Source organism: Cuculus canorus, chromosome 1 (genome assembly GCF_017976375.1).
Source record: "Cuculus canorus isolate bCucCan1 chromosome 1, bCucCan1.pri, whole genome shotgun sequence".
NCBI classification, from domain to species: Eukaryota; Metazoa; Chordata; class Aves; order Cuculiformes; family Cuculidae; genus Cuculus; species Cuculus canorus.
Window position 1 is genome coordinate 86,109,345 of NC_071401.1, and position 23,067 is coordinate 86,132,411.

The following is a 23,067-nucleotide window of genomic DNA, read 5'->3' on the forward strand; positions in this document are numbered from 1 at the left end:
GAAAAGCAAGGCAACAGGGGACAAGAGTGATCTACCTACATAGGTAGAGGTTTCACCTTACTGACAGGCTAGCCCACTGCAAAGAACACCGCAGAATAAAGGCAAAATGCATCAAAAGGGATTTTAAGGAAAACAATGAAGTGACCGAGTCGATGTTTACAGGGAACATCTCTCTGGCATACAGTTTAGTGCAGAGCCAGCACAAAACTGGTTATCTGAGAACCTGGGAGCTGGTTTCAGTGCTGAAAGCAAGGTGATGGATCAGGTGGAAACAGTGAAGGGCTTTGGCAAGAAGAATGAGAGGGACAAGGACAGGTCCACACAGGGAACAGCCCAAGAGCTGAAGTGGGATACCACCCCGCTCCATTTCTCTAGACTATCACTATATGCTAATTCTAATTCCTTGAGACATTTCCTTCCATGCTACCCAACTGAAACAGCATATTTATGGATGAATATATTTAAATTCACTGTTTTCCTTCTTCTCTGGGCTTTCAAAGACAGCCCTCTGCGGGCCAGTCTTTTATATTTCAAACTTCACAAGGCAGACTGTCTTCCTTTGTGGTTCCAAACCTATTTGAAGCATTTAAATAAATAATAAGCATTAATGTATCATGTACATGGACCAAGATGAATAGCGTATTGAAGTGCTGGGTTTTTTTTATGCTTGCTCTCATCTACTTTTCTAGTTCCTCATGAAATCTGAGTTTCGTATGACCTAGCTAAAACCTTATTCAACTAAAAATGCTAGCAACAAATTTGGAGGAAAAAATATCACAACTGATCTAAAGGAGGGAATGCTATAGGGTAAACCAATTAGTTGTGTGGGTTTTGTTTCTGTGTGTGCAGTGGGTTTTTTTAAGAGCTAACATTGTTTATAATCTTGACAAACAAATTAACTGATCAATACTTGAAGACTAAGGAAAATGCAAAGTCTCCTAGACAGAACCCCGGGGCCATAGGAAATATGTGGAAAAAAACCCCACACCCAGAATATCTACTGCATTTGACTTAAAATGCTGCTGCAATACTTTGATTAATTAGAAAAAAAGGAGATCTTTTGGTCAGGGCTTTCTCCTTGAGATGCTAGTTTGGGAAATCATCTAAGGACTCCTATGACTGCATTTAGTATCCATGTCTATGCTTTTCTACTACAACCATACACATCCTTTTTGTACATTTGGGATAAAACCATCAAATCACAACATATCCACAGTAATTCAGACCAAGTCTTTCACAATTAACATTCACTACAGGCCTTATATGAAATGGAATATTCCCCCCCACCTCCCACCCCTGAAATATTTCCGAAGACTTCTGCATTAAATCTTACTCTCTTATTTTTTTTCTTGTAGCTACAGAATTTAGGAACCTCCTCCCAAATAAAAAAAGAGAGAAAATAAAAAACACATTGAAGTCCAGTCGACACTGGCAACAGAACTTGTTCAGAATAGTGGACAGTGCCTTCTTCTTCTAGAATTAAACTAATTCTAGAACCCTCTTAAAAGAAAGGCATGTTTATATAATGTGATAATTTGTGTGTCTATTTTTCAGCTAGCAGCCAGGGCAGTAAAGGGGCTAGGGAGCAACTTTCTATGGCTCACTCAGTGAGCCAGCATCAGCCAGGAACTACACCGGCAAACCATTACCCTGCCTAGCACACAACACTTTCTGTACAGAGGTCCTCTAAGCCTCAAAAAAAATTTAAGATGATCATTTTAATATGCCATTTGTAATAGAAAAACATGAAGTGTAGGGAAATGCTGCAGTGCAAGCTGCAGTCAGAATAAGAATGAGCTGCTCAAAGCGCTGCTCTCCACTCGTAGCTGCTTTAAATTTGCAGAGAAAATGTTGTGGCAATGAAAGACTTTCCATAGCATCCAAAGATCTATTTTAATTTTGCAGTCACTGTCGATTGCCAGCAGTCCCAATAGCTGCCTACCCAGAGCTGTGCACGCTCGCTGTACGAAACCTGTGCTCAGAGAGATTAGGTACATTAAAATGTATCAGAACTGGTTCTGAATTATATTACATGAAGATTTAAAGCCATGTGGAGAAAAGCTGGTCAGGGTCAGACAGTATAGGACAGACGGTTCTCGACTGTTCCGTCAGCTGCTATTACGATTTTTTTTTTTTTTAATAATCTCTAAATCCAGTAAAGGCAGCAGCTGAAGATTTTACATAAGGGAAAAAGTCTGAATTCATGCAGTTCATATCTGAACCAACAAGATCAAGTTGTAAAGAATATTAATGGTTCTTCTCTTGAATGCTTTTCTGTGCAACTCCCAATTTTTATGGTAATAACAGAGCGAAACATAAAGCAAAATTCATAAAGCTCTTTCCAGCTTACAAGTAACAATTTGTTAGGGGGGACATTCAAATTCATTATGTTCCAGACATCTGTTTTTCAGTATTTATTTTGCAGAAACAATGGAGGACTAGGAAGTTGGGTGGTGCTAGCATCTTTATGCAATACTTGGAAGTTGAATTTTGTCTTTTTTTTCCCCCCCTCTTCTTCCAGTTAGCAGTTAAAAAAATATTCTATGCTGCATTAACTTTATCTATCCATTATATGAAACATGCTCCAAAATACAGTTGTGATTTTACATGAACTATGTGATATATTTTTGGATGGAGTCAGACAGACAATGTAGCACAAATTTCTGATAACATTGTGCTGAACTATAATCTGTTTATGTTCGGTGTAGGAATTTAATTGGAAATAAGTTAATTTAACTGTGTTTTTTATCGGGGATGGAAACCTTTACGTTAATCTAGGTAAATATTATTTTGGACAAACCAAGCTGAGGAACGGCATTCTTAAAACTTGTCAAAGATTAAGAACGCAGAGCAAACCATGAACAGTAGCCCTGTCTCTCTGGAGTTAGACCAAACCCTGATGAACCTTGTTTTCCAGTCTTGAGTGGTTTCTGCAATATGTTTGTGTCCTCCCCATTGCGAGCCGGTAATAAAACACAAGTAAGGAATTTATTGTTTCCAAGACAAGTGCTGTTTCCTGGTCAAGGAAGTATTATTATAAAGGTAATTTTGGGTGATACAAAGTGCTTAAATATGCCTTTATTCTTGAAGCAATTGTTTAAGATCACTACTTGGACAGTCTTGCATTATACTCGATTGCACTGACTTCTCCAGTCAAGGTTTAGTGTTCTGGTAAAGAGTAATAGAACAAAAAAAGAACCCAGAAGTGAACCAGTGTACGTTTTATATCATCCACACTTGAAAAACACCATCTTCCGTCTCCCCATCCCTCATACATTAAATCGTGTAAAAATAACTTTTTAAAGCAATTCACTTGTAGGACTTTTCAAGAGTGCCTCCCAAACTTAGACAGAGACTCACAAAATCCTGTTGAAATAAACCCAGAATTGCTGTTTTATGACATTTATAGCATAGCAGCTTGAGGAAGGATTTGCTAGTTCCCTTAGGCCAGCTCTCCTCCGCCAGAGCCAAAAGCAGAAGAAATAGCCTATGAATAGAAATAAGGACTGCCTGGATCTCTCAAAAGAGATCTAGTCCTTCAACAGTAACACTACATTTGTATGTTAATTTTCTCATAGACTTCTGTATAACTACATAAAGTTAATTGTACACAGCACTGATATTTCATAAATGTTCAAAAAACCCCCCAAACCTGAACTACCTCTCACAAAGTAAGTGTCAAATCAATTCAAATCACCGCATTAATGGCCAAAGTTACTATCAGGGTCCTGGCCCAGGATTTGCAACACCCAAACTCCACCCAGAAGGACTAACAGGCCTCTATTTTTGCTTTTATTTCTCTAAGTAGTTACACTAGATTTGGACAGAGTTAAATGGTTGTAAAAAACAGGCCAACGTTGCCTGAATATTAAAATATTTTCCTTTGTGAAATCAAACAAGAAGGTATAGAATACAGATATGAAATTAACTGTATATATCTTACTACTCAGCATCATCTGTACCAGTTTTTCACATCAAGTACTCTGCTTCAAGTACACCCTCAGATAAAAGCATACTTAAAGCAGTTTATAACAGAGATCCAAATCTTCAAAATTTTACTAAGAAATAGCAAGAGACATTTTCATCCCAGCTGCACTTTGTTTTTGCATCACATTTCTTAAATGTCTCAGTGTCACAGTAATTCAGGCAGTTATGTGAATTCCTAGGTCCTATTTATACCATACAAGGAAAGCATATTAATAATTTTCCACTGTGATTAAAACACACTATCCATGTCCTTCAGTCCATAACAACTTCCTATCCTGTTTACTTAAAAAACGTACCCATCACAGATCTAAAAGGAAAGTGCTTCAACACTGCAGTAATACTGAATTCACTCAATTTTTCATGGATCTACAGATTGCTTTGATGCAGTCTGAGCCCAGGCAGAACGATAAAGTCTTCAAATGGTCATTAGATTAAGCTCTCACTTAAAAATATTTAAAAAAAAAAATAATCTCAAAGCATAATCACAGAATCATAGAACTGTTTAGGTTGGAAAAGACCTTTAAGACCATCAAGCCCAAGCCATAATGTAGCATTGCCAACTCCACCACCAAACCACGTCCCTAAGCACTACACCTACACCTCTTTAAATACTTCCAGGGATGGTGACTCAACAACTTCACTGGGCAGACTGTTCCAATAACTTTTTGGTGAAGAAAATTTTGCTAATATCCAATCTAAGCTTACCCTAGTGCAACAGAGGCCATTTCCTCTGGTTGTATCGTTTGTTATCTGGCAGAAAAGACCCACCTCCCTACAACCTCCTCTCAGGTAGTTTTAGAGAGTGGTAAGGTCTTCCCTCAGTCTCCTCTTCTCCAGACTAAACACCTCCACTACCCTCAGCCGCTTCTTGTAAGACTTGTGCTCCAGACTCTTCACCAGCTTCATTGCCCTTCTTTGGACACACTCCAGTGCCTCAGTGTCTCTCTTGTAGCGAGGGACCCAGAACCCAACACGTATTTGAGGTGTGATCTCACCAGCATCAAGTACAAGGGACCATCACTCTCCCACTCCTGCTTGCCACACTACTTCTGATACAAGTCAGCATGCTGTTGGCCTTCTTGGCCACCTGGGCACACTGCTGACTCTTGTTCAGACAGCTTTTCACCAACACCCCCAGGCTTTCTCTGATGGGCAGTTACCCAGCTTCTCATCCCCAAGCTGGTGACTTTGCATGGGGTTGTTGTGATCAAAGTGCAGGACCCAACACTTAGTCTTGTTGAACTCCATACAGTTGGCCTTGGCCCATTGATCCAGCTCGTCCAAGAAATTACAGCCACCTAACCAGGTACAAAAGATGAGTCCTATAACACCTTTCAGTGCATGAAGAAAACTATAGAAAAGAAGAGTCTGGTCCAGGGGGATGAAAAGTCACATGGCAGTAGCAGCAGCAGCCCGTGCTGAGGGAACATGTCCCTCAGGAGTGGGCAGCCGGCAGGCTGATGCTGCCAACAGCCAGGATGGGAAGCTCTCCGCCCTAACCCTCATTCCCAAGGTCTCAGCTTCAAACTGAAAAGCAGGAGAGATTTCCCCTGTTACCACCAGTAACAGTAAACATCCCCTTTTTTTCCTGCCATTGTGCAGACAGACAAGGCCGTTGCCAGGACACCTAACCTAAGGGGGCTGTGAGAACCATTTCTGAAGTACGCATTTGTTGCAAACTCCTACATGACTGCAATTTATTGCTGGCTTACCATATACAGACAGATAGACAGAGAGAAAGAGAGGAGGAGGGAAGGAGAGAACGAGAGAGAGACAAAGAAAGAACGAAAGAGAGAAAGACAGAGAGAAAGAGAGAAAGAAAGAGAGAGTGAAAGAGAGAAAGAAAGAAAGAGAGAAAGAAAGAAAGAAAGAGAAAGAAAGAAAGAAAGAAAGACAGACTAAAGGAAAAACATTGCTCACTGTGAGCATACAAAGAAAGACTTAATTTAGTTTCCACACAGTAATGTGAACTATGAATCTCCACATTATTTTTAAAAACTGAATTATTCTCACTTCAGCAAAAGGAGGCTGTCAGAAGCCATCCAGCTCCTCCAGCAGCTCTGTTTCCCAGGCTGCTCCTTGCTCTGCCCCCGCAACCAGCACTTCTGTGCAGCCCTGCCAGCCCGAGATCCCTCCTTCCCCTCATGCACAACAATTTTATCCCAAGAGGATCTCTCTGTACTCCTTCCTTTTTCCTGGACCGGATTTCCTCCCCTACCTCAATTCCTGACTGTTCCTTTTCATCCTGCCTCATCTTACCCACCTTTCTGTTTCCTTCATTGCTGTTATTCCTACTACGGTTCGTACCAAGTTCTCTAAGGGTGGCCCTTATCTTTCCATTCCTTCGTTCCTTTCTCCCTCCTCTCCAACAGGGCTCTCTCTACTCTCCAATTTCTGCTCCACCCCTGAGATCTCCTTCCCCCTATTTTTGTATTCGCTGTCCTTGGCTGAGCTTCTCTCGCCCTTTCTGGTTCTCTTAGAAGATCATCTGTTCTGCTGCAACACAGGTCAGAAACCACCCTCCCTCTCTGCAAGTTAAAATGAGGCTTCACCTGTAGGAAAAAAGAGAAGATGAAATTCCTCTTACTGCAGATAAGAAGAAAACATATTTTTCAGTGCAGGTAAGAAAAGAAAACCTCAGGTTTTCTGATGTTCTGATTTACGAACATGTCAAAGGTTATGCCTAGCTGTGCTCAAGCTGTTTCTAGAAATGCCAGCAGCTGGATGCAGTACAACATTCAGCTCACCAGCATGTCTTCATTTGTAATGACAAGCTCGCTTAGTCATTTTTTTCATATTAACATTACTCCAAAGTCTTCCTATTTTATAAAAACTGATTTTATGTATTCCATCACTACGAATTTTTTTTGTACTATAAATATACACAATGTCAGGCCTCTTCCCACAAAGAAAAAAAAAAAAGGTCAGATTCAGAGGTCAATTTCCTTATCATTTTTTCAACACTGCTCTAAACACTCTTATCATTCACTTGGGAAAATGATAGGATCCAGTGAGTCCTAATTTCTGAGGAAGATCATTTGCACAAATCAGCTTTTGACCACGGATTTGCTGCAGCATCATTTTGTGCTGGTGCCACTTCAAAGCCCATGTCTAACTTGAGACTTGAAAGCCATAACAGGGTCTAACCAAGCTATCAAAGTTACTATGTTCAGTTTATTTGCATGGGTTATCCCCCTAGCATATGGCCCTATAAAACATTAATTTGGAAATGTCGTCAAATACAGATTAGAAACATAAAAGGTCAAGACATGAATGATGGAAATGGGAAAATGTGAATCCTGTAGAATTAATCTGTTACAAGAAGTTTAAAAAATATAGAAAGCAGACGTTTCATCACAACTGAAGTTTGTGATGATTTTAGAATTAGATTCTTTCAATAAACACTGTGGGTAGAAAGTCTTACTTCCAAGCATTGATATTCATTGACAAAAAACTTGCTGTGTTTTGCTTACTACAGAACTGCAACTACTACATAATGAAAATTGAGCAGCAGGCAAAAAAGCAAACAACTCTCCCCACCCCCAGCCAAACAAAAAATCCCCCAAGGACAGGGGAAAAAAAAGTGTTTCTTCCATTGTAATGCAGAAGACACATTGAGAGTTAATCACAGACCATACATTACCTCCCCTCCTCTACCTTTTCATTAAGCAGCTGTCTTCATCTTGTGCATTCTGCTAGTGGTTAGGATAAGGATGAATAATTCTCCTTAACTCTCTTGCTCCTCAGATTAAATAATTCACAAGTTTGAAAATGAGCCTCCATTTTGCCATGCATTCCTCAGCGGACAGAACAGGCATGCTTTATACTCTTTAAAGAAAACTGACATTATCCATTCAAGAAGTGGAAGGAACTCATCCAGCAATCCTGGCCCCTAGATAGCACTGGGGGCAGACACTCCCTTGGGCACCTGGCCGTCCCCAGTATGTACAATCCCCAAATTTAGATTAACCATTGCTGTTCACCTTCATGGCAGCAAAAAATGGTGATCTACTCCTGGCAACAGAAAATTGTAAAACCCCAAGCTGCTGTAACAAAGATTTAAAATGGTTTGCAGGGTTCAGTTACAATACAAGCATTTATGACAATCATTTGCTGTCTGAACAACACCATAATCATGGCTTCTTTCACATGGCCAGAGAAATGAGCTTCTTCAAATACCCTTGTCAAAGGAACAGTTTAATATGCCAATGAATGTCAGTCACCATTAAATAACCCTCAGTATCCTAATCCTTCTTCCAGATTTTCAGTTCTCTTCAGAATGGATCAGCTACCTTGACATAAAATACAAATCATAAAATTAACAGCAAGTAAACATGAACTTACAAACTGGAAGCAGCTTCTGACACTTGGCTCGATATTGCTGCCTCCAAAGGAGGCCACTTCCCCCAGCTGCCGAGGAATCTGGATGGAGTCATGCAGCAGGAGCCCCAGCCTGCGCTGGTCACAGAAGCCAGTGGAGCTTGCGACTTGCTTGAATAGGTCTGGAGAAAGGAAAAGGACACCCATGCTAAGGCATCACAACTAGGATATGGCAAATAGTACAGAAGTTTGCATTGTTCCAAAAGCTCACAAGTGTAGTCAACAGCCCTGGCAGACGTGAACACAAACGCATCTCCAGTTTGGCAGCTTCTCTTCCCATAAAAACTGGTTTTTTTCTGTTAAATAAGCAGTCTAGTGATAATTTTTAATAGCATTATTGACTTCTATGTGGGAAGAAAGGCCATTATAACACAGCACCTGTGGCATTACTGATAACAGGAGCGGTAATTGTATAACAGAGCCAACTAAACAGCAAGAACTTTGAGCCACAACAATATAAATATATATATAAATATATAAATAAAAATTATAAATAATTTTTAAAATATTGTTTAACATTAAAAAAAAATCTTGTGCAACATACAGCATATTTTCAAGTCTTAGCAACCAATATCCAACTCAGAGAACCCATTTCAGATGAGCTGACCCGAAAAACAAGAGCTCCCTAACTTCAGTAAGTCATAATCTTTTAATCCGAAAGTATTTCTAAAACGAAAGAAAAACATTACAGTACAACAGATCCTGCCATCCACCAGGAATGTTAATAGCATATTAAGTTTTCACTTCTGAAGTGAACTGTCACCTGAAGCCATGTTCTGTTACAGCATCATTCTAGAAAAGAATCCTTACAGGACAGAGTTATTATCCCTTTGTTAACTGAATTTAATTTGGTGGGAATTAATTGTACTACATGTACATTGAGGAGGTTTTAGAGTCCATAATAATAAGAAAAATCAGGTTAGCATTAACTGAAATATTTATTTGGTAGTACCCCTGTTGACAATAAACTAACTGAATAATTCTCTTTTTTGAAGACAGCGATAGATGGCTATAATAAGATAATGCCCTGTTTTTTGAATCACCTTAATATTTCAACCAACACCAGGGATACGAATATAAAGATGCTTCAGCAGTGATCAAGAGAACTTTCCTAGTGCTGCTTTGACATCTGGTTTTTTTCCACAGGAATAAAGGAATGTATAGAGAAAGGATTGTTCTTTAACTACATGAATTTCACTCTTGCCAAGTCTAGTTTTATAATAAATAATTTTGGGATAAATCCTCCCATCACCTCTGCAACCTTCAAGACTTGTGCTCTAGCACAATCACCTCTGTTCCACTGCATAAATGAGAGGAAAAAAAATTAAGGCGTGCGACTCCTTGCAAACTTGCAGCAATACTAATAGCAATTGCACTGTGACTTCAGCATGGACGGGTGAAGCCATACTACAGTCTGGGAGAGACAATTCCTTCCTTTCACGAACTGTTCAGCTTTCAACTTCCTTATCATTAAACCATTAAATTTTCCACAACTTTAAAAAGGGAGGTTATGCATTACCGTGCACACACACGGCAGAAGACTATAATATACATAACTTCAATGATCCTCAATTAAACATTGTTTTGAAAAATATCTGTATTGAATAATTTTCTGAAAACTTTTTCACAACATCCACATGAAACACCCAGAGTTTTGAACTGTAACATTCATAAGGATTGTCCTAAAATCTGATCCAGTTATGCATAGTCATGCACAGAGGCTGTTGTCAGAACCCTTCAGCATCCTTCGACTTTCAGTAGTAGAAGAATAGAATAATAACATCTGATGAAGAACTACTTTGTTAATGGGTCAAATCCTAGAGGTTATTTCTTTAGTGTTTTTTTAAAATGCATGAGTGAGTGATACCAGTTGATTTTACTAGAAAGCTACTCTTGAGAACTACTCTTATCAGTAAATCTATTCTGGACCTTAGCCTCACTAATGAACTGATTCATTTATAAGATAAAACTAAAACTTCAAATGGAATTTTTTCAATTATTTCCAGATTTGGTCTACTAAAATATACAATATTTGCATACCTTTAATATTTATTTAAAGATAGCAACTGTATTTAGGCATAAAGTACATCATAAGATCCTGACCACATTGTGGAAAACATTTTAGAAAGATAATACATTTTAAAGTGCTATAATGCAAGATGTCCTACAAACGTGCATTTTTGTATTTGGAGGTCTGCTAAATCAGTGGTGTCCAAGGCAGGGGGTGATCCACCACAGGGGTGAGTAAGATAATCCACTGGGTTGTGCTAAGAAAATATTTTTTTTGTTCTGTTAATAATGTTAAACAAAAAAAATAAGCACTTATTTCATCTTTACCTCAGTCTTTTTTAATTTCTATTTTGTTTATGTTTTATAATGTACATAATATATTAGTACAGTAGTACATGTATATAGTTTATAAATAAATACACATTGATTGCAGGTGCACACTCAAAAAAGGTTTGGGGCCCATCATGCTAAACTACCTAAGACCATACTGGGCAAAAAACTGAACAGGTGGAGCAAATTAACACACTTTGCATCTGAACTACCTGTGTGCTACTTAAATGTTTATGCAATAAACAAGAGGAATAAAACCAGAACATAAACGTAACTTAAAACGATAAGAATTACATTTACTTACATCTATATTTATCTTCCAGGTGTGCTTTACAAAGGGATACAACACCGGTTTTGAAAGATAAGACACGGATTCTTCCTGTTCGACCCCTAATGAAAAAAGAAACATTGGCTGCTAATATGATCCATTCATGTCGTAATATGTTTGCTATAATGAAGTTCACCACAGCACCGTAGTTGTCACAAATGGAGTCCCACACAGAACCATGTTGCACAGGATATGTTGGCCCTTTTATTAGATAAGCTGGAAACAAAATATATAATATGGTTGTGGCTCCACAGGCGTTGTGGCTCCACAGGCATAGTTGAATTGGAATGTGCCATTTTATTAGTTGAAACAGAAATGGTCTCGTTAGGAAATAATTACTCACCTCCTCTTTCATGATAAAAGATTCTTTACCCTACACTTATTTGAAAGGCTTCTCTATGAACTGCGGCTATTCTCAGAGGAGATGAGGTTCCTGACAGAACAGAAAGCCACCCATTCTGCCAAAGACAACATAATTTTGCTTTAATTAGAAATACAATGTAGCAGTTGCTTTTAGAAAGTCCTTGCTTACTGTCTGTTAGCCCTGTCCTGACTTGTTTGAGAAGGAGCCAGGCATGTAACAGCAGCTTCCGCCAGCAGCGTGAAGTGATGGAGACACTGGTAAGACATTCAGGTGAATGACGAAACTTGGCTAGAAATCACAAGAAGGCAGACAGGCTGCCCAGCTATGCCATTAACAAGATGGCACAGTTTCTGTGCTCCTCCTTGCAGCACTCAAACCTGTCCTGCACATTGCCAAGGGGCTGGTATACCTCCAGATCAGTCCACGTACTGCCTCTGGTCAGCCTTCCCCTCACACTTACTCCTCTGCCTTGTCACATGTCCATGCTGTTACTTTTGCTTAATATGACTGTAGTAAGAATATCCTCCTCTGCGCTGCAGGCAACACAATGACAAACATTCACATCTTCTCTCAGTCATCTGCTTTGGCTCAATTTACTTCCAGTTGCTGGCTTCCCCCAAGACTTTTATTTCTGACATCATTTCAAATATATAACATCTATTGCAAACAAAGACATACACATCATAGGAAACTAATGCCTAAACAGCACATCTTTGAAGCAGAGCCTTATCAACAATTTTGAAGTGTCATCAGTAAGAACACCACTGGATAAAAAAGATAAATCATGTACAAGCATGGCATAGTTATGCATTAGACTGCACTATTTGGCAAAGGTACATGTTGTCCTTTTAATCATACAAAAGCATTGTAGGAGCCAGCGGTGCTCATTTACCCATGTCTCCTCTGCAAACCCTCCTCTGCAAACCCAAAAAAGGCGCAGACAGAAACCAGCAGACAAAGCTGTGTTTAGTATTTGTAATCTTTACTGAAGAATCCTGCATTTTTCACCATGAATAAGCATTTGTTGTTTACCTCTGCTTTCCACACTCCACTCCTCTTTCTCCTCTCCCTCAAATCTTTTCGAAATTAATTATCATCTGTGCCCTGAGAAACCCCTGCTGATGAATACCAGGCTCATGCAAATTATACAGGAGAAGAATGCAGAATGATGATTTCCCTGCAAGGCATATTAAATTGAAACTTGCACGACTCATGAGTTGTTCAGTTCACTCTCCTCTCCTTGCCAGTCAAACCAATAATTTAGCATGCTACTGCAAATGAGAATGAGTGACTGATCAATTAAAACAAATCTGAAACGTGCTGGATTTGCAGAACTGTGCCCATAATTACACCAGTCATTGACTGTGAATTTGATTAATATCTTTACAAATGACAGTTTTCAATTATAAGAAATGTAAAGATTCAGTACATATACTTAAATGTCTCAGTACCACTACGTGCATTGGTTGATCTTCGCCTATTAAGTTTACAATGGAGACTAAACACATGTAAACCCCAGGTTCACCACTCTTACCAGCATAATTCAAACTTGAACTTCAGCAAAACAGCTATGAACTTTCCTCATACATAGAACACTTCTCTGTTTCATTGCATCCTGCAATTCAGAGTTCCCCAGCATACCTAGGGAATTGCCCAGAGGCAGTCAATTATAATTTCTAATGTTGTACTTTCAGCACGGTGCAATGTAAAGAGAACTACACTTGACACGACAAATCTAAACCGGACAGCCCAGCTTAGGAGCAGACTGTGGAATGACCTTTAGTTCCCTCTTTACCTCTAACGTAGCTGATTTGGATTAACATCCCTAGCACATCTTTTTTGTTTTTTGCTAACTGTGTGTCTTGGTTTATATTTTATTCCTAGTCGACAATAACTCAGAAGTCAATCGGAGTTCTGTGAAAGCCAAAGCAGAATGAAGAAATAAAATCTAGCTCTTAATCGAATATAGCCCGATTCCCTACTACCAGCACTCTACACAAAAATATAATTTAATCTGGGTAATCCACTTCAGAGGATATTGCAAGTGTTGCAGAGGACGTTATAAGCAACTGGCTTATCAGAGGTGATCCTGCAAGAAGAGACTGTACAAATCTGTACTTTTTTACTTGCATGTGATCGTGGAAGCTTCAGTATAGTAATGAAGGGTGGATGTAAGAACGTTACGGCACTTCACTTCCACGCGGTTCAAAATGTCAACAGAAATACAATAATTTACTCATGTCCTTCCATTTCTATACATAAATGTTTATTCTGCCATAGTAATAAGCATGTCTGGCTGAACACGCCTGGTAAGAATGTTAAAAAAACAAAGACTTCCACTGATCGCCCCCCTGCCCCGGCTCCTTGAATCCGCAAAATACAAAAATAATGGCTTATTCTAAGTGCAGCCATTAAACCATTAGGTTTATTAAACTTTCACTTCAACTACCTTTTTTTTTCCTTTAGTTTCAAGTCATTCATTTTATAATGAGGTACATGGCTTGTTACCCTTTTCCCCTTCCCCTTGTGCTGTTGGGAAAGCTCCTGATCCCCCATGCTCAGAGCACCCATACATACGTGTCATAGACATTAAGCAGCCAGTTGAGGCACATGTCCACGCAGAGAGGAACATTAACCAGGTTATTGTGGTCTTGTTCCAGTCGATCGTAAATGGTGGTCAAGCAGTTAATGATCTGTAGAATATCCATTGGCTGGTCATTTTGCTTGAGATTGTGCTGGTCCAAGGCATCACAGGCAGCAGACAGACTCAGGAGATCCACTGTTAAAATAATAATAACAAAAAAAAAAAATCAACACGCTTAAGATTGAAGAGGAATGGTGGTAGTATTATGCATACCCAAAAAGTAAACAGAACAATTTGTTTGGCTTACATTCTTGGCCAGAGGACATTTTACATCCTCTGAAAGTCACGTGTGAGATTGGTTTCAAGACTCCTACAGGTGCACTGTTTATTCAACTGTGGTCTTAGAGAGCAGTGTTTATAGAAGTGAAATCTGTTTCATTTTTAGCTGTGAAGTATCTACTATGTTATTGGACCCCATGGAACTATTGCACATTAATTACTATGTAAGTAAAAATTATATGTGTTATGTTTCTGCAGATAGGCTAATATTTGACTACTCCATTCACCAAACATGCTCTAAATATAGTACACGTCAGCAGCTTTCCTGAAACATGCCCTCCATTTCTTACAGAAGTCGAGTAATCTTAACCAAACAAAACTCCACAAGGAATAAGCAAACAAATCACAAATGAACTGGGATTAACCTCTCCATCTAATGTTCCTCTCGTGAGAACAGGAAAAAGAATCCAGAAACATTAAATGCACTATTTCAATATTAGTGAAATATATCCATTTTTAATTCTGCAGAGCATTTACATTTATAAATATGACTATGATTTTACGGAGTAAGATACATCTAAACTTAGCAGTCAACATAGTTGACAGAGTTTTTTGTCATGGTCATTTAAAGACTTGATTTTTGTTCCAATTTAAGTCAGTTGCATTTAGAAATTTCTATGTCCAAGGCAAAATAGAATTTCCCTTTCTCAACTCTTCATCTCTGCATACATCAATATCAACAGCAGCATCACACTTTGGGGGACAGCAAATTAGAGAGTTGTGAGATGTTGGTTTACAAAGTAAACCAGGAATAAGAACGAATGAAATCAGAAAAATGAGGCTATTGACACAGATCTTCCTGATGACATATGAAACTCTTTGCAATTACTTGCAGAGAATTTTCAGGGTGTGAACAGTGGGGATATTTCAGCCCAGATGCTGCTAGCCCTGCTCATACACCAGCAGTCACAAAGTGCAGCATGTTTCAACATGACTAAGAGGAGTAGGATCTGACCCAAAGTTAACTGCCCAAAATCACCCAGGAAATTCATCACAAAATTGGGAAGTGAACCGACCCAACTCCACAAACCGTTTTTTCTCTCATCGGCATAAAAATCTGCTTTACTGAGTTTTGGTAAGCAACATCTCTCAGTGACGTAAAAAAAAAAAAAATGTGCAGATGCTAAATGCAAAACCCCATACAGGAATTTTTTAAGAAATACATCCACCTTAAGGGCACATTGGCCAGATTCACACTTCAGTATCCTATTTTATCAAGGATGAAGGCTGACACTTTGATGTCCTAGTGGAAATGAAAAATACTTTAGCTGCACACAGGGCTGCCTGGTAATGCTGCATGGACAGTAAACTGGGATTTCATAATTGCCAAAAGAATTTCAGGAGTATAAATTCCATTGGAAATCAATAGAGACTTCTGCTACTAAATCCCTTAAGCACTTTAAAAATTTCATCCTGTAAGCCTGACACACTCAGTGCTAGAGTGAATAAGAGAAGCTTGGAATGCTATCCCCATTGTTATGTCAAGAAATTTAAGTTTGAATCTGTGGTTTTGTGCAGAGTTTTAATGGAATTTTACTTTTTTAAAATCAGCATATAGATATTTATTTAAAGAGAACCTTTTGGATTACTATGTTTAACCTACTAGCATAGAAAACATAGCTATTCTAAGGTCAGTGTTATACCCCACAAAAACATATTTATCAGACCCATTAGTAAGTCTCAGAAAGATGCTTTTTTCTAATAATTTATTAGTCAAATTGGAAACAGAGCACTGCCTTCAAAACACCTTTAACTAGAGTGTTAGGCTGAACTGTCAGTTTTTTTGAGACTATGAATCAACTGTAATTAAATGAACTCCTCAAGCCTCTGAGTGGCAGCTTAATTATATACGCAGCTATGGCTAAACATGGGTCATTCCACTTTGTGAAAGCTTTTCCCACTAATAAGCAGCGATTTCTGCAATGCCTTTCACCTTGCTCTTCATCAACCTCCTGTTCTATCTTGAAGTTAATAACACATGTTCATCTTATAACAAGCAAGAAGTGCTTGCCATCACACTCTGCTTTAGGGAACTTCTTTTTATGGGAAGAAAAGTGGCTCTGGCCTTTGCCACATTAAGCTCCTCCAGCATCTTTCCCACCAAGATTAAAGAAATGTGTGTAGGGGGGTGTCCTCTACCAGGACCAGGATTTGTGTATTTCTTTTCTTAAAGCACATATGGAGGCCCCATAAATGACACTTTCAAAAGACAAGCCCCACAGTTAGATATGTATTTAAGAGTTGTGTATTCACAGCCATTCAGTGATTTGCAAAGCTTTAATTGAAATAAACCATAGCACTTTATGCTTTGAACTTGTTGTGAGTTCTTTGTCACTCTTGTTCTTTTCTATTTAGAAGTCCAAAACTGACTCTAAAATCTGTATGAGCAATGGCTTCTAGCTTATTCTGAAGTCTAAGTCATCTATACAAATAGTTCTTTGGCCTCTAAGGCAAGAGAAAAAACATTAGGATGTTTGTAACTAGACACCAACCTGTGGCTGGATTGCAGGAAAATTATAAAAGATGATCTGGAATAACTAACCCACTGGAGGACAAAAGTGACAACAAGCAGGAGAAACAATGCTGTGGAGGTCACTTACTGAACTGGGGAAAACTCAACATATGGCTGGTGATAAAAAGTATCAACGGTGTTCTCAGAATGCAAGATCGTCTCCTCCATAACCTGTCACTGTTGGCTGATACATTAAAAAATATATTTAACCTAGCCTGTATAAAATCAAAAGAAAAAAGAACCTTAACAGAAGTTCCTGAATATTTTCTTTTGCTGCATCTCCAAGAAAAGTTTGTGAATATATCTCATTTTACTGACATCAAAATGTTCAGATGTGGTTTGCCCTTGAAGATCAGATTTTTTTTAAAGTAGCAGAACAAGAAAGTCAACACGCTTTGATGTGATTATCAAAGGAAACCATATATTTTTTAAAAAAACATTGCAATAGTTACACCTGGCATGCCCACAATAATTTTGAAGGTTGGGATGATACAGCCACACAGTAGATTCTCCTAAGGTAACACAATACACAGGTATTTTTTTTTGTTAATGATTATCATATTCTATAGTATTCCTTAGCTTTAATGTCCTAGTGTTCTAATGTTCATTGGGCTGATTTACAAACTGAATCATAGATTCACTAGGTCGCAAAAAACCTTTGAGGTCATCAAGTCCAATTGTACCTGTCCTCTACTAAATCGTATCCCTAAGCACTTCATCTACCCATCTTTCAAACACCTCCAGGGACGGCGACTCAATCACCTCCCTGGGCAGCCTCTTCCAGTGCCTGATAACCCTTTCGGTGAAGAACTCTTTCCAAGTGACCAATGTGAACTTCCCTGGGCGCAGCTTGAGGCTATTCCCAGTCCTAGTCTGGGCTAGTCTCCCTTGAAAAGCAGTAAGTCTAAGAAGAGTTCATTTTTAAAAGTGCTTCTATTCTTGACACTGAGGAATAAGTTCCGCTTATTATTATTCCGCTTCTGCAGGCTCTGTATTGTGCACACATCTTTAAAATGCTCCTCAGCACACAACACTGCTCTGTTTTTCATAAAGTTTGCAGAAAACAATATATATACACACATATTTAAAATCTTCCAGTTTTAAAACCAAAATAAAAAGTAAGAGCTAAAAGCAGCACCTACTGCAGGTGGAATTTAGGGATTTTTGGCTGTGTGTAAGAACCCTGAAACCCTGAACTATGCTCTGTTTCTACTAGTGCCAAACTGCAGAAAAATAATTTTGTAATGAGTTGTTTTTTTTTTTTTAAAAAAAAATCTAATTAAACCAAGTTCACAAGCGACATTGAAATCACAGGATACACAAATACAACGATGGTGTCTCCAAGCAAAAATATTTGTGAGAACAAAGACTGCTAACCAAATTCCTTAAATACTTCTCCTTAGATACAAGTATGAAGAATGTGCTAAAGTAATCAGTGTAAGCACCACTGCATGTCTCTGAAAACATCCATTCTCAGAAAATCTACCTAAATGTAACCTCAAGAGATGAACTGACTTCAATGCATAATTACAATTCCACACTGTGAAGTCCAAGATGAGCCTAGAATTATTCAGTGGTATTTATCAGGGTAATATGGATAAAGTAGGATGCAAAGTTTTGCACTTTCAGCAATAAAAACCTGTTAAAAGTTACACTTGTGCATTGCTAGCTACAGAAACCTTTAATTCCAAAAATTTTAGTTCCTTAAGTGCTGCACTTACCAGGAATACTTTATACTGCATATCACTCCAATTTCTTTACACTACTTTCCCACAGTAAGTGTAGCAGGAATGTTGCACTATAGAAAGATGTTTGTTTCACAGATCATCATAGTTCTTTCTTTCTCACTGCATTCATGTTGAAATAATTCATTATGTTACAAGACTTTTCGCTTATTGCTTTTTTCCTCTTTATTTTTTTCTATTTTTTTTTATAGATTCAGAATTAAAATCCGTTCTTTAGTGGAATTCACCCAAGGTTATAAACCTAAAAGTAAACACGTTCAAAGATACCGAGGTTTGACACAGTTCCAGAAAGCATGTGAGCACAAATCCAAACTTGAGATAAATGAACAGTTGAGACACTTGACTATGTCAGAAATTTAACCCTGTAATTAAATGCCCAATAGTGAATGTTAAAATACTTTAGTAACTCTCCAAACTGTACTGCATTATAAACTACTTGCTTTGGCAACTGATTGGCCTACCAAGAAAATTATGAACAAATTATTTAGCTATCAGGTTACAATAAGCTGAAGATGAAATATCACTGTAGCGACAGGTAGAATACCAAATGCCAGTTGAGAAAATTAAAATGTTAGAACATGCACATCACTAATGTAGAGCTGATGAGAGACTTCTGAATGTAATCAAAAACTGAGGAAAAATGAACCTAAATGTTTATTGTGATGATCTCATTTAAAGGCAACAACCCCTCAGGGGTTCAAGATCCAACTTAAACCACTAACGACTCCAGCTCTGAGGTTATTATTTCACCTGAACTCTCACTGTTCCCAATACACTCAAATCCTGTTTGTTCTGTCTTGAACTGTAAAGCTGTGGCTGACACAGGATGTGGCTCTGGCAATGAGTACAGAGAAAATACCTGGCTAAAAAGTATAAAGTTAAGAAATATGTAGGGGATGTGAGCTTAGTTTCTAATCCACTGCTCTGTCTTACAATGGACAGATCTGCAGACCACCTAGCACCAGTTTCATAAGGAATGAGCAACACGGTGGCAGCAGATGACCCTTCAGGTGAGAGATTTCCTGCACAAGGCAGAGCAGGGGGTATGTGTTGGGAGGTGGGGGTGATGTTTTTCTGCTTCTGAAAGCTGAGAACAGACTTGTGCATTGGTCATAAAGTCTTCCCAGCAGTGGGCAAGGCACAGGCACATACTTACAGCACAGGGCTTTCTGAAGCCTGCGGAGTTTCATGGCAGTCCTGTACGCCGAGAACCTGACGTTGTTCAGGTCAGCTGTAGGGGGGAAATATTAAAATAAAAGATCAGCTTTACACCTTAGAAATAACCAGAGTCATGAAAACATTGTTAAATTGAACTAGAAGATTATACTTATTGGTTACAAGAACAGAAGAGCACAAATAAATGTATCTTAGAAACTCCGCTTCACTGAGCAAAAGCCTTCAAACCTTGACAACCAATCATCCAAAAGAAAGACACAAAGTCCTAAAGCATTACTTCCTTTTGTTCAAAGGCACTGAACTTCGGAGCACTTGAAAGGGCAACATCAGTGACTGCAGTAGTGTTGTCTGAAAACACAGGAGCCTTTCACAAGGCAGGCATTGTAGGAGAGATAAGCACCTGAAACTCCATCTTGTCTGCCTGACGCACCAGCCAGGCTGTGGGCAGAGGCAGCCCTGAGAGAAGAGCTCTGCCCAGGAAAAAGCAAGTGACTCTCAGCTACTGATGAAAAAAAGACTTTTAATAAAACCAATGAAACTTTTGTACTTTCTACCCAAGCAGATCCCAGCCATGCCCTGAGATGTAAAACTTTCCTGTCGAAAAGCCAGCTCACTCAGCCAGACGAACTTCCAGGTTTCCATCTCAAAAAAGGTGGGGAGACACTGGGATTCAGCAGCATGGTGGGGAATGGCACCCAGTTAGGAACAAACAGCGTGGTGTGATTTCTGTCAGAGCCTTTTCAGGCGGTTAACAAAGACATCAGTACAAGTGCCTATACAGCTTGCAAAAACCTCCCAGGACATCGCAGAGATGAGGTATGCCGCACATCACCCCAGCCACACCACACCAGAACTTATACAAACCTCTCAGCACTCAGGAGGCTCTGTACCAGCTACCTGAACACTATTCAGCACCTAATTCTGACTGTCTCCGCAGCGCGGCACAGCAACTGGCCTGTCCTCTAGGAAGTGAACACTAGACAAAACTGAAAAGAAAGGAGGGGTTGTCTCGGACCAAATCTGGACAGCAAACTGCATTTGCATGTTTCTCTTCCATGAAACCAGACTGAGGAAGATGTGCTTATTCTAATTCTGTCCCTGGCTTTTCTAAGGTTGGCCTTAGGCAAACCCCATTTACAACAAGAATGAAGGGGATTCACTGAAGGTTAGGTTGAAACTACTGTGGCTGAATTCCTGCTATCAGTGCCACTACATCACCTAACACATAATTCACAACTAGATTTGGCATACCGAGACGACCACAGATATACCACCACTGCTTGCACTATTTAGAAACAAATTCAGGATGCAGAAGTGAGCACATAACTGGCAAAGGGCTTTTGTTTATGTGAGTAGAACCACAAATACTCAAGCCAACTGCGCGCAGCTGCAAGCTGGTAGAGAACCCAGGTAATTCATCAAGGCTACTGCTTTGAGGGCCAGTCCATGAATCAATGCTGTTTCCCAAGTGGTACTGCCAGTTTCCCCCAGGGATGCTATAGCGAAGCACTGAGAGTGGCGAGGGGCACTCATTTGTGGTACAGCACAGTCACTTCCACCACTGAAGAAACAGACTGCAGCTGGCATGCTTTTGACTCTGTCATCTACCCAACTAATTCTTGGGCACAGACACTCCTGGGCATTTGAATTGTCTAGGGACCACTTCCAACAGATCAGTTGGCATCTTGTAATTTAAGGGTTTTCTAGCACAGAAATGGACTGTTTGTGCCAGCCAGTTTCAGCATCCGGCAACACTCCTAAATGCATTTAATTTACTAATGAAACTCATGGGGCCTAAGGAGTTAATGATGGGAAAATGTGTGGAAAATATAAACTACTACGTAAATACAAAAAGAACATTAGAAAAAAAAAAATACGGGCTCAGAATAAAGGTCCACTTAATGCAATAAGCTGCCTCTAAGCCTCCCAGACTCTTAGAGAAAGAATGTGATGAGAAATAGGGCAAATACAAAACAGTTCATTGTTGGCATATGCACTGAGGTGCTATAAAGCTGTTTGCAATGTGGTAGCTTGGGTATAACTATCCCAACATTATTTAGAGGACTGTACAGGTATAGGTAGCAGAGGGAATATAATCTCAATTACATTAATTTTAATTAAGCTGTTCTGAATGAGTAGTTTGAGGTTTGATAATTCAATAGTTTTGTATATCTTAATAAAAGCTGTGGAACATTTCTAAAGCATGTCTTACAGCAGAAGGGGAAGTTTCAGCTTTGTATGTTTTTTCTTTTTCTTTTCACCTTTTTAATGGCCAGTTCTCTTGTGTATTGTTCTGGCCAGCTCCTTTCTCACAATCATCCTGAAACATCCAGAAGCCTTAATGTGGTGGGGAATACAGTGAGCAATTTAAATACAGTGACTTAATTTGTCCTGAAGGGAAATTAATAAGGCAGTCTCTAGCAAACACTGTGATTTCAGTTACGTTTTGTACCCATGTTGCAAATCTGCACTTGTATTCTGAAAAAGAATGCATAGTAAATTATGGCTGGCATTTGATAAAATACAGAAGCCTTCCCTAAATTTTCCCCAAGTAGTCTAAAAAAAGCTTCTCCAGTTATTATTTACATTTTAAGAAATATTAGTAAATGTAAATGCATATTTCAGGCATTGGTCAGGGCAGAAAAGTACAATCCAGGAAGACATTGAATCCTGAAAATACTGTAGTTTACATCTATTTTCCTGTATATATAATACACATTGAATTTGTTATCAACCATAATGACATTGCTGCCAAGAAGCATCTGCTGTAAATGACCAACAAGCAATGTCAGGAGATAGTTTTGGAGGCCACATCTCAGGTTTTGGGAAAGCAGCAGCAATGTATGCTTTTGGCTTTACATACTGAGGCCAAGAGCAGCTGTGCATGCCTTCACTCCCACCTTTGTTGCTGTTCTCAGCATTAACCCATGCTCACTTACTGTCCCTGCGTCAACTGCTCACCTCCCATCTTCGTTACACCACCAACTCTGTGCTCCTGACAGACAGCTCTCTTTCCAGGTGGTGACAGTTATTTGAGGTCGCTGAACCTTAATGATTTATTCTCCCCCCCGCCTACTGCTATGAAACTGCCAGTGGTGTCTTTCTTTCCCTGGAGCTACTGCTGGAACAAATGTCTTGCTCTGTGGAGCAATGAGAGGAGTCCAAGCCTCTGCTAATTGGGTTCAAAATATTTCTCTTGCTGGGCTATGACCCCATTTAAATGAACCGCAGAACATAAGACTGTCAGAGAGTAAGACTTGGTCATTGATCTCCAGAGCGTTGGAAGTAATGTCACCACTAACAGCAAGGGAG

The 23,067-nt window shown here is 39.2% G+C and overlaps 1 protein-coding gene across 16 annotated transcripts in view; it reads right to left on the reverse strand.

Annotated features, from left to right (window-relative positions):
- The window catches only part of DMD (dystrophin), a 1,193,355-nt gene that overhangs the window by 46,436 nt on the left and 1,123,852 nt on the right, over nucleotides 1-23,067 (reverse strand). For all 16 annotated transcript variants that reach the window (XM_054050408.1, XM_054050369.1, XM_054050393.1 and 13 more), the window contains 4 exons: nucleotides 19,736-19,810; nucleotides 13,977-14,178; nucleotides 11,012-11,097; nucleotides 8,332-8,489 (listed from right to left, as the gene is read on the reverse strand). In XM_054050408.1, the coding sequence (XP_053906383.1) occupies nucleotides 8,332-8,489; nucleotides 11,012-11,097; nucleotides 13,977-14,178; nucleotides 19,736-19,810 (521 nt within the window). The remainder of the gene's footprint in view (nucleotides 1-8,331; nucleotides 8,490-11,011; nucleotides 11,098-13,976; nucleotides 14,179-19,735; nucleotides 19,811-23,067) is intronic.